This window comes from Eupeodes corollae, chromosome 3 (genome assembly GCF_945859685.1).
Source record: "Eupeodes corollae chromosome 3, idEupCoro1.1, whole genome shotgun sequence".
Taxonomy (NCBI): Eukaryota; Metazoa; Arthropoda; class Insecta; order Diptera; family Syrphidae; genus Eupeodes; species Eupeodes corollae.
In genome coordinates, this window is record NC_079149.1 from 52,878,716 (window position 1) to 52,892,341 (window position 13,626).

General features: G+C 31.5%; 3 protein-coding genes across 8 annotated transcripts in view; 1 reads left to right on the top strand and 2 right to left on the bottom strand.

Moving 5' to 3' along the window:
* LOC129951878 (uncharacterized) overlaps positions 1-13,626 on the bottom strand; it is a 137,932-nt gene that overhangs the window by 23,009 nt on the left and 101,297 nt on the right. The gene's annotated exons all lie outside the window — the stretch shown is intronic.
* LOC129951882 (uncharacterized) lies at positions 1,928-2,729 on the bottom strand. The gene is made up of 2 exons (XM_056064235.1): positions 2,494-2,729; positions 1,928-2,412 (listed from the first exon to the last, which is right to left on the bottom strand). Exons 1-2 carry the CDS (start codon positions 2,672-2,674, stop codon positions 2,012-2,014), a joined length of 582 nt encoding a protein of 193 aa, XP_055920210.1. The 5' UTR covers positions 2,675-2,729; the 3' UTR covers positions 1,928-2,011.
* Positions 5,595-6,675, top strand: LOC129951879 (uncharacterized). The gene is made up of 3 exons (XM_056064233.1): positions 5,595-5,819; positions 5,889-6,046; positions 6,107-6,675. Exons 1-3 carry the CDS (start codon positions 5,636-5,638, stop codon positions 6,632-6,634), a joined length of 870 nt encoding a protein of 289 aa, XP_055920208.1. The 5' UTR covers positions 5,595-5,635; the 3' UTR covers positions 6,635-6,675.

Below are 13,626 nucleotides of genomic sequence, written 5' to 3' on the forward strand. Positions count from 1 at the left end.
TCATATTTTTTGTCAACCTTGCTGACGGCATAGCCATAGCATTTAAATTCAAAATATTGTATACAATTTTTGTAATTTAATGTAAATAAATCAATTACTTATTACTACTCTAAACTAGATAAATCAATGATTTCAAACTGAAAGCTTTTAAAAAACAATTGTTGTCTATTGATCAGAAATTAAAATAAATAAATTAGCTGGCGCAACAGTCCGTTGATAACTAGAAACTAGTGACTTTAAACTCTCAACCATTCCTGTGAGCGAGTAATGTTGTCAGGGATGGAGGGAATCAATAGCTTTGACTTAAATCCGAGAAGCTAATTTGAGAAAGCACTCTTGAGGATTTTTCACTAGAAGCGGGTAGATTTTGGCGCCCCGTGGCGGCCATTTTGTTTTGGTGACATCTGTCAAATCTTTTGTTTGTTATTTAGTTGCTTATGCCAAATCATCATTGCATTGGCAAGTTACACGATTGAACATCAACACGTTCAAATGATAAACCTTTGTTATCAAAATGAGTGTTCGCGGTAGAGTGTTTTATGGTAGGGTGGCCTTGCACAGTTGGCCAACTTTGAGATTACCGGTTCAGTAAACAATCAGCCAACACCCGTACGTTCAAGGAAGACAAGATCAGCTGTAAGATATCACTGTCTGAGGCGACACCAACCCACGTGAGGTTCACCAGGTAATAATGCATCCTCAAAAAGCGACCGGTTGGTGTGAGTTTTTGAATGGAATTCTAGGTTTAAAATGTGAAAGGTTTGAATAGTTATTAAAAATTCCGTTTTGCTAAACTTTGTTAATCCAAAAAGAATGTATCAGTAATGTTTGAGACAAATATTCTACTCTACACAAAAGAAATAAGTTTTACAATGACTAATTTTTAAGAAATGAAAGAACTTCCTTGCCGAAAACTTTGACTGATATTTTTAAAATTTCCATCAGGATGTAAACATATGTATCTTCTATAAAATTTTGATAATGATTCGATATAAAATTCAATTAAAGAAAAGTTAAGAAGTTTTAACTCGTTACAATTGTGTTATGGGCCTTTTCATTTACTTATATCGATTGATTCTCTTTTTCTGGAATTTTTTCCAGAAAAAAAAAAAACATAGTAGCAGAAATAATCAATTTAAAATGCCTATTCAATTAGTACATTTCTTAAAGTTCCCTATCATCTGATTTGATATTGATTATCTTATCTTTTTTGACTAAAAGAAACAGTACAAGATCCTTAACATAGACAGGGTTAAAAAAGGTTAAGTTGAATCCCTATCACCATTACTATTAAAAGTGTGTTAGCTAAATTTTTTAAATTTAACTTTAAGGAACTTCTGAGTTTCAGCAAATGAACCTGAAAACATTTTCTTTTTCTTAAAATCTTACTTGGAACATTTCAGATATAAAGATTAACAAAATTTCATAGAGCTAAACCTTCATTGTTAAGTAATTTCCTGTCAAAAAATGTTCTTTCCAAAGGTTAGTTAAAAATCATTAAGTCTAGTTCACATTTAGAGATCTTAATTCTAGTTAATTGAAATCAATACATTGTTTTCACAATTTTGTGAAATAAATTTTATAACTATTATCGGACTTGCATCATTGCAACCAATAATTGGGAATTTTCTGACAGGTCGGTTAAAGCTATCATTTAAAAATTTGGTGTAACAATTCTGTTCTGAATTATACACTGATAAAGCAGATGTCAATGGGAATAACTACATCATTAAAAACTTAAAAATAAACTGAACAAATCTCGAAACAAGATTTTCAATGATCAAAACCAACGATAGCTAAAACTGGATAGAATAAATAAAGCAAAATCCATTTTAAAATTTCTAGTTTAATTTGCTTAATCTGAAGTGACCTGTAAGCTCATGCTTTAAGCCAAATGTATAGTATATTATAATAATTGAGAAAAAAATAACATTTTAATAAATTTTTATTTCTCAAAACAACATCAAACTTTTTCATGCATTTTACAAATTTTTGCTAAGGGCATATTATTTTAAATTAAAAAAGCTCTACTGGATCCTGCTGTGAAATTAACTGAATTGCAAGCTTTCATATCTCCTGCCAAGCACAACATACAATTGGCACTCTTAAAGCAATCTTGTTGCTCCTTAACACTCAAGGCGCATCCTCGTTTTGTTTGATTGTTTTCGGTGCGAACATAACAATATGAATTGGGCGAAGTTGGTGATTTACAACGGATAGGAGCTATATTTGCAGCATTATTCTTACAATCAGCATTTCTCGAGGAATCACATTCAATGCAACGATAGTCATCTCGTCCCCAAGTGTTGCAACCGTTTTCGTTGCATTTATGGCATTCGATTCCATTGTTGTTACATTTTTTGCGTAACTCGACGGGAATTTGTAGGGAACAACCCTTCCTTACGACCTCAACTACACAATAATGGGAAGTGTTTTTAGATTAGATTATTTTAGTCAAGAGAAAAGAGAGCTTTTATAAGGATTCATACTTACATCCATCAAAGATTGTCACACAAATATCCAAAGGATCAAGGCATGCCTCTGTTTTGACCAACGATGTCCTTAAACAACCGATACCCTCACAAGTGACACAGGACAGTGGAGCACTTGCACTGGCAATGACAACTAGAAAGGACAAAACTACGGCAGTAGTTACTACTCTGAAAGCAGACATTTTTATTTAATTCTTAGGCTAGACCTGTGTTGCAACAATAATGAACTAAAAACTGCAGTTTTCGAGGTACTTTTATAGACTTTTCATCGGAGATGATGATTATATTTTTCAATAGTTATTTAATCGCAACATGAAAACAAATGGTTAAAATCTCAAGTAGACTAGGTGTACTTCACCAACTAGAAAAATAGTTGTATTTAAAAAAAGTTTTCTTTTTAAATCACATACGTAAGTCTTATGACAAGCAATGACCTAAGTTATTTAAGTGGGTCTTAAAGTATAGGTTTGCTATTTTGATAAGAAATCAGAGTACATGACTTAAATCACTGACACTTCTTTTAAAAGGTGTTCTGTGTATAAAAGTGTTGATATTTGGATGTTATTATTCTAAAAGTATGAAACATTCCTGTTTTGAAGGACAATTCTTGTTTGAAAGGTTTGTTTTGTTAAAGAAATTAATTTTTAACTTCTTCGAGTACAGAAATACGTTTGAAAATAATTTAATTCATTATTTTAATGACCAAAAAACTTCTGGAGCTATTAGGCAGCTGTCACTTTGGAAGCTATTATTTCTAATGACATTTGAAAATTATAAACACGCTTCAATTACATATTTCAGTGGTTGCAATTCATTACAAAAATGTTTAAAATTTTGTAGCCTGAGTTAGCAAAACTCAAGCAATTTCAGATCTTCATTTAAGCGGTTAAAACAAGTATGTATGCATTGTGAAGAATCGAAAATGCATGTTGGCAATTCTTTAAAAAAAAAACTTATGGATTGTGGACAGCCTCCACAGCTGAGTCCTTTGAAATACTGATAGAATTCGTTTTCCGGGCTACAAGTTTTGAAACTTCTAAACGCTTAGAACCACAAACACCAATATAGTTCATGTGGAAAAAAAAAGAAAGCATTTCTTGGGATATAATACTTGCTCTCTCTTAAAATCTTTAGGTTGTATGGTTGTATCTGGTATACTACCAGATGTGCTACAAAAACTGCAAGACTTAGCAGTAATATCGCTAGAGACTAATTTCAAAGAATGTTTCTATTACAATCATACACCAGATATTGATTAAAGTAGTTTTGGACAAACTCAAGTAGATTCAGAGAATAGCTATTGTTGAAACTGCAAGGGATTTTCGATTCTGCTCAACATATGCCTTAAATGTTATTCTGCACCTCCTACCAGTAGACCTATACATTAAATATGTAGTATCGTGCAGCGGGTTAAGGCTTAAGGAATATCACGGAACTGATTTCATCCGAAATTTTTGCGGAAAACTCCGTCTACTGCACCTCTGCCTTGAATCTCAGAAAGGATTTTAAAGTCATCTTTTCTAACAGAAAGGATTGGAAGGATGAAATAATTACAAAAATTGCAATACCACCATCTTTACAAATGTGTCAAAGATGGAGTGCAGAGTTTTGTTGAGAACTTTCTTCGAGTCCTACTACAAATATTCAGAGAAGCATGCAAAACTCAAATTAAACTGAAACCAGAATAGAAACGCTGCTATCTGCACTGACAGCCATGCGGCTGTTATGGCTATCAATTCCGCCATAACATAATCGATATAGGTTTAAAAATGTTGGGATGAACTATGCAGCCTAACCATCAGCCTCAGTGTCACTCTTATTTGGGTTTCAGGTCATAGTATCATTGATGCAATTGAACGGGCTGATGAGTTGGCCCCCACAATAATTAGCCACTCATAGCTCGCTTGTGAAATGTTCTCTATTTTTCTGACAGAATTCAACCACAGGTGAATCAGTTTAACGGACTATATTATATCCAATAAGATATGGAAACTGTGATTCACTTTCTCTGTAAATGTCCTGAACTGGCTTTTTCTAGAATGTCAAAGTTCCAAAGGGCATTCCTTATTTTTGATGAACTTTCCGAGATCAAAATAAAAGTCCTGATTTCCTTACTGAATTTGTCTATAAATCCATTATAAAAGATTGTTTTTTAATACATAGGTCTTACGAGTTTTTGGAATCAAAATGGAGGTTTCTAGTGCTGAAAGAGTCAGCAAGGGCTGATTGTAACTGCCATTTCTACCTCCCTGCCCTTGGTGTTAAAATATAGCTTGAATTAAGTTTTACTCTGCAAAGATCTGATAGCGAAAAAAAAGAAAAAAATTATCCGAATTTTAATTTAATTTTTGTAGCAGTTTTTGGACATTACTCATTCGAAAATAATGCAATGGTGAAATATTTCCTGAGAATTTTTGTTTCAAAGACGCGACGCAAAGAAACAATACAACTTTTTCTTAAGTCAGCCCAATACTCAAACCAACCTACAACTACTAGACATTTTTGAATTACTAAAAGAAGCTTTGAGAAACAATTGAACTTCTCTAAAGAAATCTTTTTACTGACTTGAAAAAAGTATGAAAGTATTACTATGCTACTATTGTAATACTTTCGACATCACTGTCCTCAAGCTTTTAAAAGAAAAATTCGATTGCTCTGTTCTGATAGTTCTGTTCATAGATAACTTTATGAAATTTGAGTCTTTCAGTTGTTCTAATATGTATTGCAATTCTCGTTTAAAAATTAAAATCGGTGAATTAAAATGGTGATCTTTTTTTGGTAGCGTTTACATCATTAAAATTTTAAATATTCGCAATATGGAACTTCAAACGTTTCCTATTCAAATTAGAAACACCCTATTTCTAAGACTAACCTAACAACATTTTGAAAACCTTTACATAACAAGATATCAAAAGTTTGCGGATATTATATACATTACTTACACATGTACAACTGACAACGAGCAGGATTTTTGAAATACTGTGTACATAATTTCCTACACTTGAGTGTTTTTCCAATCGAACAAGGCATCAAAATCTGAAGTTGTTTGTATCGAAAAAACAAGATAAGACCACAACAGGAATGTCTTCACCGATGGTAGATGTAGTTGAGAATCACATTAAACTCGTCATTAAAGTCTAGTCATGTCAAGAATTCAGACGTCCACTTTAGTGGCTGTGGTAATAGCCTTAGCATTTAGTGTCCTTGCCACCGAAGCGAAAAGGAGGTGTCTTCAATGTTCAGGAATTAACTGCCAACGAACTACATACAGTAATATTGAAACATGTGACGATGAATTAGATGTTTGTGTAAGCGTATTCGATGGTCGTAAGTTTTCACAAAATACAATTTTTGAAATTTTCCTTGGGATGATAATTTTTGTGCTTAATGTTTTAGAAAGAATTGAAGCTCAAGGCTGTTGGCTTGGAATTGCCCCTCACATTCGGTCGAAATGTGAAAAAGACTCAAATATAGAATGCAACAAGTGTTTCACAGATGAGTGCAACAGCGAGGGACCGAAGAGTTTTCAATGTGTTCAATGTGATTCGAGTATTGTGTGTTTTTAAAAAGAACTTGTTAAATCTGAATATCACATCAATTTTCTTTGTTTTCAGCACGCAAATTGTGCTCGTAAAGCAGAAGCCCTCAATACAACCCGATGTCCAATTGCACGATCTGAAAATGCCTATTGCTTCGCTCGGTCGGTTGGCAATAAGATCATACGTGGCTGCTCAACAACGGTTAAGGATCAGAAAGATTGTTTAAACGATAGGAGTTGTTCTTTGTGTTTGTCTGGAGAAATTATGGGCTGCAATAGGGTAGCTATGGGTACAGATGATGGTGGAGCCGGAAGTGGTTCAGGTAGCGGTTCTGGAAGTGGTTCTGGAAGCGGCTCTGGAAGTGGCTCTGGAAGTGGTTCAGGAAGTGGCTCTGGAAGTGGTTCAGGAAGTGGCTCTGGAAGTGGTTCTGGAAGTGGATCAGGAAGTGGTTCAGGAAGTGGTTCTGGAAGTGGATCAGGAAGTGGATCAGGAAGTGGATCAGGAAGTGGCTCAGGTAGTGGATCGGGAAATCATAAAAACGGAGCCGCTAAATTAAGTTTGTCCATAATTGTTGCATTCGTATGTTATATTATTTTAATGTAAATTCCTTAGCAAAAATAAATTAATATCATTGATTTCTATAATGAATCATTATTAAATAATTTTATCAAAATAAAGTATAAAATATTTTTAGCAAATATCTAATATATAACTAACTTTGTAAGTTTTATTCACTTCGTTGATAAGAATGTACAAAGTTTTTAAGAGGGTACGTTTTTTTCTTTCAAGGGAAATTTTAAAAGTTTTAAAAACTCTTTAATTTAAAAGTTTAATGTTTAATTTTAGCAGGCCTACATTAAAAAGCATAGACAAATTATCCAGAAGCAACATTGACAGTTCACAAAACTTTAGTTGTTGTTTTTCATAAGATTCTGCTTTCAATTTTGAATTTCTCGAAATGGCCACAAGCAATTTTTTTGAATCCTTAACTCCTATAAAATAACTTAGTAACGCAGCTGTAATTATGAAGAAGTCCCGATTATTCCCGTTCAAGTAATGATTTTACCCACTTGTTATTTGACTAATAGATAAATAATTGATTAAAATTAATTATACCCTGTTTTCTTTATTATAAAATCCGTCTTTATACTCTTTGTAGTACGACTTTTTTTTAAAAAAATTGTTCGTCTTGCTGGAAGGCACTTCAACTTCATTTATTCTAAAAATATTGAAACAAAACTAATTTGTATCTATTCTAGTCTTGATAAAAAATAAATGTGCAAAACTACAAGATAATGGCGTTTAATTTCCTATCATTCAACTAACCGACTTTGTTACTCTTCTGATCATCTGATAACTATTTGGAAGTCTAATGTCCAGTTTCTTGTTAACTTTTTTGTTAACTTCCCATTTAAATTTATTGTAATCAGTTCAATTTATCTAATTGCAAATTTATGAAATTTCCTTTTTTAGGCCTTTAGGATCTTAATCAATGGTTTTTAGTTAAATGAACGTGCATTAAAAATATCTTCTTTCTCCGACCATAACTATAAGGAACGGATAGGGATATCGACTTTAAATAAATTTTGTTTTACAGATACCTAATAACACCAAGATGTGCAGAAAGGGCTTTTGAAGTAAATGTTTTAATTAATTTTCGAAAAATGCTATTCGCTGCAAATATCTCACAATATTTTGTTTACTCATTTTGACTTCATGCACAATTTTTCTGAATTTTTAAATAATTCGACAAACGATTTTTTTCAATAAATAAAATAAAAATCTTTAAAAGGAGCTGGGATACGACCAACACTTATAACTTCTTATCTGTCGATCTTTCTAAAACTTTAACAAAATATTAATAACAATATTTCGAGTGAGATAACAAATTCTTGAGCCAAAAACAATTGATTATGTGTTTTATTAGTTTTGTAGGTTTTCGTGTATTGTTAAAAAAGTTGTGGATTTAATTTTTCTTAAAAACTTAGCTTAAAGTTATTCATTTCTTGTATAAGAAAATACGGGTTATATTTTCCTAATACCATTGCTAACAATACAAAATAGCACGGCATGAAATCATTTTGAAGTCAATGCCTCCATTTATTTACGTCATATCGAAAATCAAATATCAATTTTGAGTGGTATTTTTTGTAGATATACAAAAAATTTTGGATTTTTATTATCATGTTGCTCAATGTTGGAACCTATATTTTTTTCTAATATGTAATTAGTTTTAAGACAATATCGCGTCGAAAATCAATTTTTAACAATTTTAAGCAGTGTTTTTTTTTGTAAAAAACCATTTCTTCGAATATTTTAATATTTTTCTAAATGTCAAAAACGTTTATGTTACCATCAAATTATTTTTGATGTTCCTTTTTTTGTGTTCACTTTTTTAAAATGCTGTAGCAAAACAAAACGCCCACTCAATTTTTTTTAAAATCCTTTCTGTGTCCATTTGTGTCGTTATCCTTCTACAAAAAAGAGGCTGGGATGCGACCCACACTGATAACTTCCCATCCCGTCTGTCAATTTGTCTTGCTTAAGACTTTGTAGGTTTTCGTGTTGGGTTAAAAAAGTTGTTAGAATTTCCAACAATATTTTTCATGTAAAGAAGTACTTTAGTTTAAAAATCTATTTTTGTTAAATTGAATAAATGAATAACAAAATTTTTTTAGAAGATAAAAGTAGTTTAAAGTCAATATCTCAAAGTTTTGAATAGATATTTGAGTCAAAAATCAATTTTTACCAACTTTTATTATTTTTTTTGTTTAGGTTTTCATTTTTTGTAAAAAAAACTATCGATTCGATTTTTGTCAATTTTTTTCGTATAGTGAAAACAATATTTTTTATAAGTAAAAATTAGTTGGAAGCCATAATCTCAAAGTTTTGAAAAGATATATGAGTCGAAAATCAATTTTTACGAACTTTTATTAATTTTTTTGTTTTGTTTGTTGGAAGTTTTAAATATATATCTCTACTGATTTAAGGTTTGAAAAATGTAAACTTACAAAATGCAATCCAGGACGGGGCCACGGCCTCACTCAATGGCACCTGTATCCAAAGAGTCTATTTAAAAAAATTGGATTCAAAAATTTACCTGCAAAACACCTGATTTCTCTTAAAAGCTTCAATTTTGTTTTTAAACTCAGAGTAGTTTTTTTTATATATTAAATTTTTTTTGAACTTGATTTTCGTACAAAATTTCGAGGAATCGAATTAAAAAAATATATATATATTTTGTTAAACATCAAAAAACTAAATTTCAAAAGTTTTGATGATCAAAAATTATCAAAATATCGGTTCTATGGGGCTACCCTTTTGTAGCAATACAAAAATATATTTATTTTATTCAGAAGAAGAAAAGTAAACAAAATATTTTTGAGGAAATTTCATAAAAATCGATCGTTCGTTTTTGAGCAAATTCGAATTAAAAAAAAATAAAATACCGTCTTCTTAAATCCTTAACTTCAAAACTTGAACCGAATTAACATAATGGCTCAGGCTGAAGGCGAGGACAGCCAACTTTTTTCGACTTCTCTACCATCGTAATGTAATGTTTGATTAAAATCTCGATTTGATTTTTTACTTGATTTTCGTAAAAAATACTGATTCTTAAATTTGATTTTGACTTAAACATATTAAGAACAAAGAATGGCATTAATTTAAAACTTATTGAATTTTAAAATGTTGAATTTGTATTTTTTTAGAAATAATAAATGATAAATAGCTATTTAAAAAAAACTTACAAGAACACTTTCAAATATCTCGACAGATAACAGTTTAATTTTTTTACTAAATTAATTTTATTTGTAAATTAGCTTGCTACGAAAACTTCTTATTATTTTTTTAAAGAAAATCGACTTTCTTTTTTCTTTTAATTCGATTATTTAATTAAAATATGAAATTTAGTGTTTTTGTATTTTTTTCCGTTTAGGTTTTTTTATATTGTAGGCACACTTAAGGGGATATGCAGGGCCAGATTTAGAAATCCAGAGGCCTCGGGACAATAAAGAAGCGGAGACCCCCTCACGTCAAATTAAATTATTTTTTTTAAATAAAGTAAACCATTTTTTTCACTCGAGTTTTTCAGTAAATAATTTACTGGGAAACCAAGTAGATTATTAGTAGAATTATCTAAAATTAAATTTTAGGATTAATGAACGGAACCTTTCGTGCTTTTTTCGCCGAAAAATCGTTGATGATTTCTTTGAAATCTAGTTCTCGGCGTAAATCGCTTTCAATGTTTGAAACCTGTGATAGAAGGTTATGTCCTATCGTGGTTCGAAGCATTGCATTTTTAAAAATAATAAGCGCTCTACAGTGCAATTTGTTACCATAAAAACCAAATACATTCTCAATGCAATTTCGAAGTTTGGGAATGTACCTCTAAAATTTTAATTTTCGAGAATTTGGTAGTAAAATAGTTCCGGCGATTGATCTGTTCCATATTCCTTTTCCTTTTTGTATGAGTCATACAAAGACACAAATTGAACCAACTTATTACCAAGACTAGGCTTTAAATCATCCCGATACACTTTCGCCAATGCCTCTGCTGCAGCGTCCAAATTTTCAGCATCCATCTTCTCGATGTGATCCAGGAATCCAAATCTCGAACGTACAGCTTCATAGGCATGCAATCTTCTGATTCGGGCGGATTTAACTTCACATTTCTCGTTCTGATGCGGGTGCGTGATTGTACATATTCATCAGCATGGAATATTTTTTTGGCTGCTTCCTCGTATTTATCAAAATCATTTCGTTTGGATTCGACGAATGATTTCAATGGTTCTAGTGCACGCATTGCCAAATCAAGAATCATTTTTGGGTCTTGCAACATCTTATTTGTAGCGTTGAATCGCTCCAAGGTATAGTTCCAAAATGTTGCAAACAAAGCGGTTTCGAGACCACTCATCTTCTGTAGAAGGTGCATTGCTTCATTCCTCACGATGTCTTTTATTGAAAGATACACTGGTTAGAGCTTCTTCGATTTCCGAATAGCCGTTGACTTGGGCTTTCGTAGCTTCAGCTCGAGAAGACCAACCAGTGCCGCTGAACTTTTTCAAGATTGAAACCTGTCCGCTTTTCTTCTCCGATAGTTTCCCAACCAGAATTCTGTGCCGCTCTGTACTGGCTGTGAAAAACGTGAACAAATTCTGCACGAAGTCAAAAATTTGAACAGCCGATGGACAAATCGCCAATTAGCCAATAATAATTGATTTTCCAAGAATTGAAGTACACTGATATACAGCAATTATTTTTTTAAATATAAGAAAAAAAAATGTTGAGACACGGAACGAATACCCAACCTCCGAGGTTACGGGCAAGTACCACAACACTCAGCCATTAAGCGATTGGGACACTCCCTCAAGATGGGAAGTGAATTGGAAGTTCTTCTTATTAGGGCCATTCGAGATTTTTATATTTCACTGATTGGAGTGAACAAATATAGATCAATGATTTCTGTTATTTAAGATTAATATAATTAAATAATCATGTATGTATGTACAAAGTACTGTAGGTTTTAGGTAAAGGTAAAAGAGCAAACAAAATACATATCAAAGGAAAAGATGTGTACTAGTGTTTATTAGTTAGAATTTTAAACAAAAATTTTCCGAAGTCTCTATTGAGACTCCCCGTTTGTGGAGGTTGCCCTCTCCTAAATCCGGCCCTGAGAATATGAATACCCTTATAATGATTATACACAGTGCGAGCAATTAGGAAGGGAGGAAAGGATTTGAAAGGAAATACCGATGCACATTGGTTTTGAATGCCTGCACACTGTAATGAATGGGAAATATTGAGTCTGGTAAAGCATTCCACATTCGTGTAGTGCGACTAAAAAAAGAATCTCTATACTTTACAGTACTTCCAAAATTGGGCTCAAGGGTAAACTGATGGGCATTTCTAAAAAAACGAGTATTAGGTTAATTTGTTTGAGGGGAGGAACGCAACTGGCTGGAAGGTGGCGATAAAATAATAAGAGACATAAAACCTTACGACGAGACGGTGCTCAAAAGATGCAAAAGTTTCAGTTAGAATTCTGTCCAAGAGACTCAAGTGTGTTATAGGAGCACCTGCCCAAAATGAGAATTGTACTCAAGTTTTGGACGCATTTAGGGTTTATAAATTATAACCAGATCAGAAGGGGTAAAAAACTTCTTGCATCGTCGGAGAAAACCTTTAAAAAATACTTGCAGATTACAAGTGAAAAAAATCAACAATGATGGACTAAAAATATTATGCTATATTATTTTTTCAAACATTTTTCAAATAGCACATTTCTAATAATTGTCAAGTTTATTTCCTAAAGATTATTGCAAAATTTAATTTACGTTTAGTTTAAAAAGCACAATTTTAAAAACTACACTTTGAATATAAAACAATGACATTATCAGTATTTTGTTGGAAAATCTATCCATAGTATAGTAGAATTTTACACGAATAACAAAAACCACATCTGCATCTGAATAACACCGATAAAAGCTAGAGTAGAATTTTGATATGCATGGGTTTTTGACATTTATACGAGTCTCGAATGGATATTATGTGATTTCGTTCTCAAATGTTGGTACGATTGATATTGCATTTGTATCTCGATGGCTGTGTTCGTTGAGTAGTTGTATATTTAGAATCATGTGTTTTCCATTGGGGAAAAAAATCAATCTATTACTGTTGATATCATTTAGTTTTAGTACACAAACACGCAAATAAACTCGATTCAGGTATATAAAGAATTGAGTCTAGCTTCAAACTCGCTTCAACACAACATGTTAATGAAGTAGTCTAGTTAAATTAACTTTTTTTTATAGAATCTTAATTTCCAGATGTTTTCCTACCATTTCTTTTTGAAAATTGTCCATTTTATTAGTTTTAGTTAGTTTTTTTGCTAAATTAATTTTAATTTTTGATTATCTCAAAACTTTCTTCTATTTGCTTGTTTTTTTTTTTATTATTATTCTGACAGATCTTTTTTCAGTTGTACCAATTTTTAAATACAAAAATCTGGCTACTGCGCATCGTTTTGTTGGCAAAAAAAACGCACTTATTGGTGCAAACTAAAATAATTTATCATGCTGAATTTTTTTTACTATTCATGCAATTTATCTAATCAATTCATTTATTTTGTTTATGATTCAAATCATTATCAGATCTCTTTATAAATTTATCTTAATTAAATCTTTAAAAAGACAAGTATTAAGACAAGTAAATTTGTACTTCAAAACATATTTATTATTTCGATTTAAATTAATAGTTTTACTATCTTAATTTATTTTGACTGTTTTTTTTACAAACCTTGATAATTAATTAAAAGTTTTCCCTAGAGACATAAATATTTCGTTTTATTATAATTAGATTTGACAACTATAACATCCCATAAACCAACCTAATATACCCTTAAACTAGAAAATCCTAAAGTCAATACATTTTCCAAAGTCCAACAATCGAACAAATTATGTATTTCTTTAAAATAACCCAATAAGCCACTTAAAACTCCTCTTAAGAGCATTTCAAGAGCACATAATAGACAAACGAGTATTACCTTGGATCCTCAAACGATTAACTGCTTACCTATGATATCTTATCAATAAAAA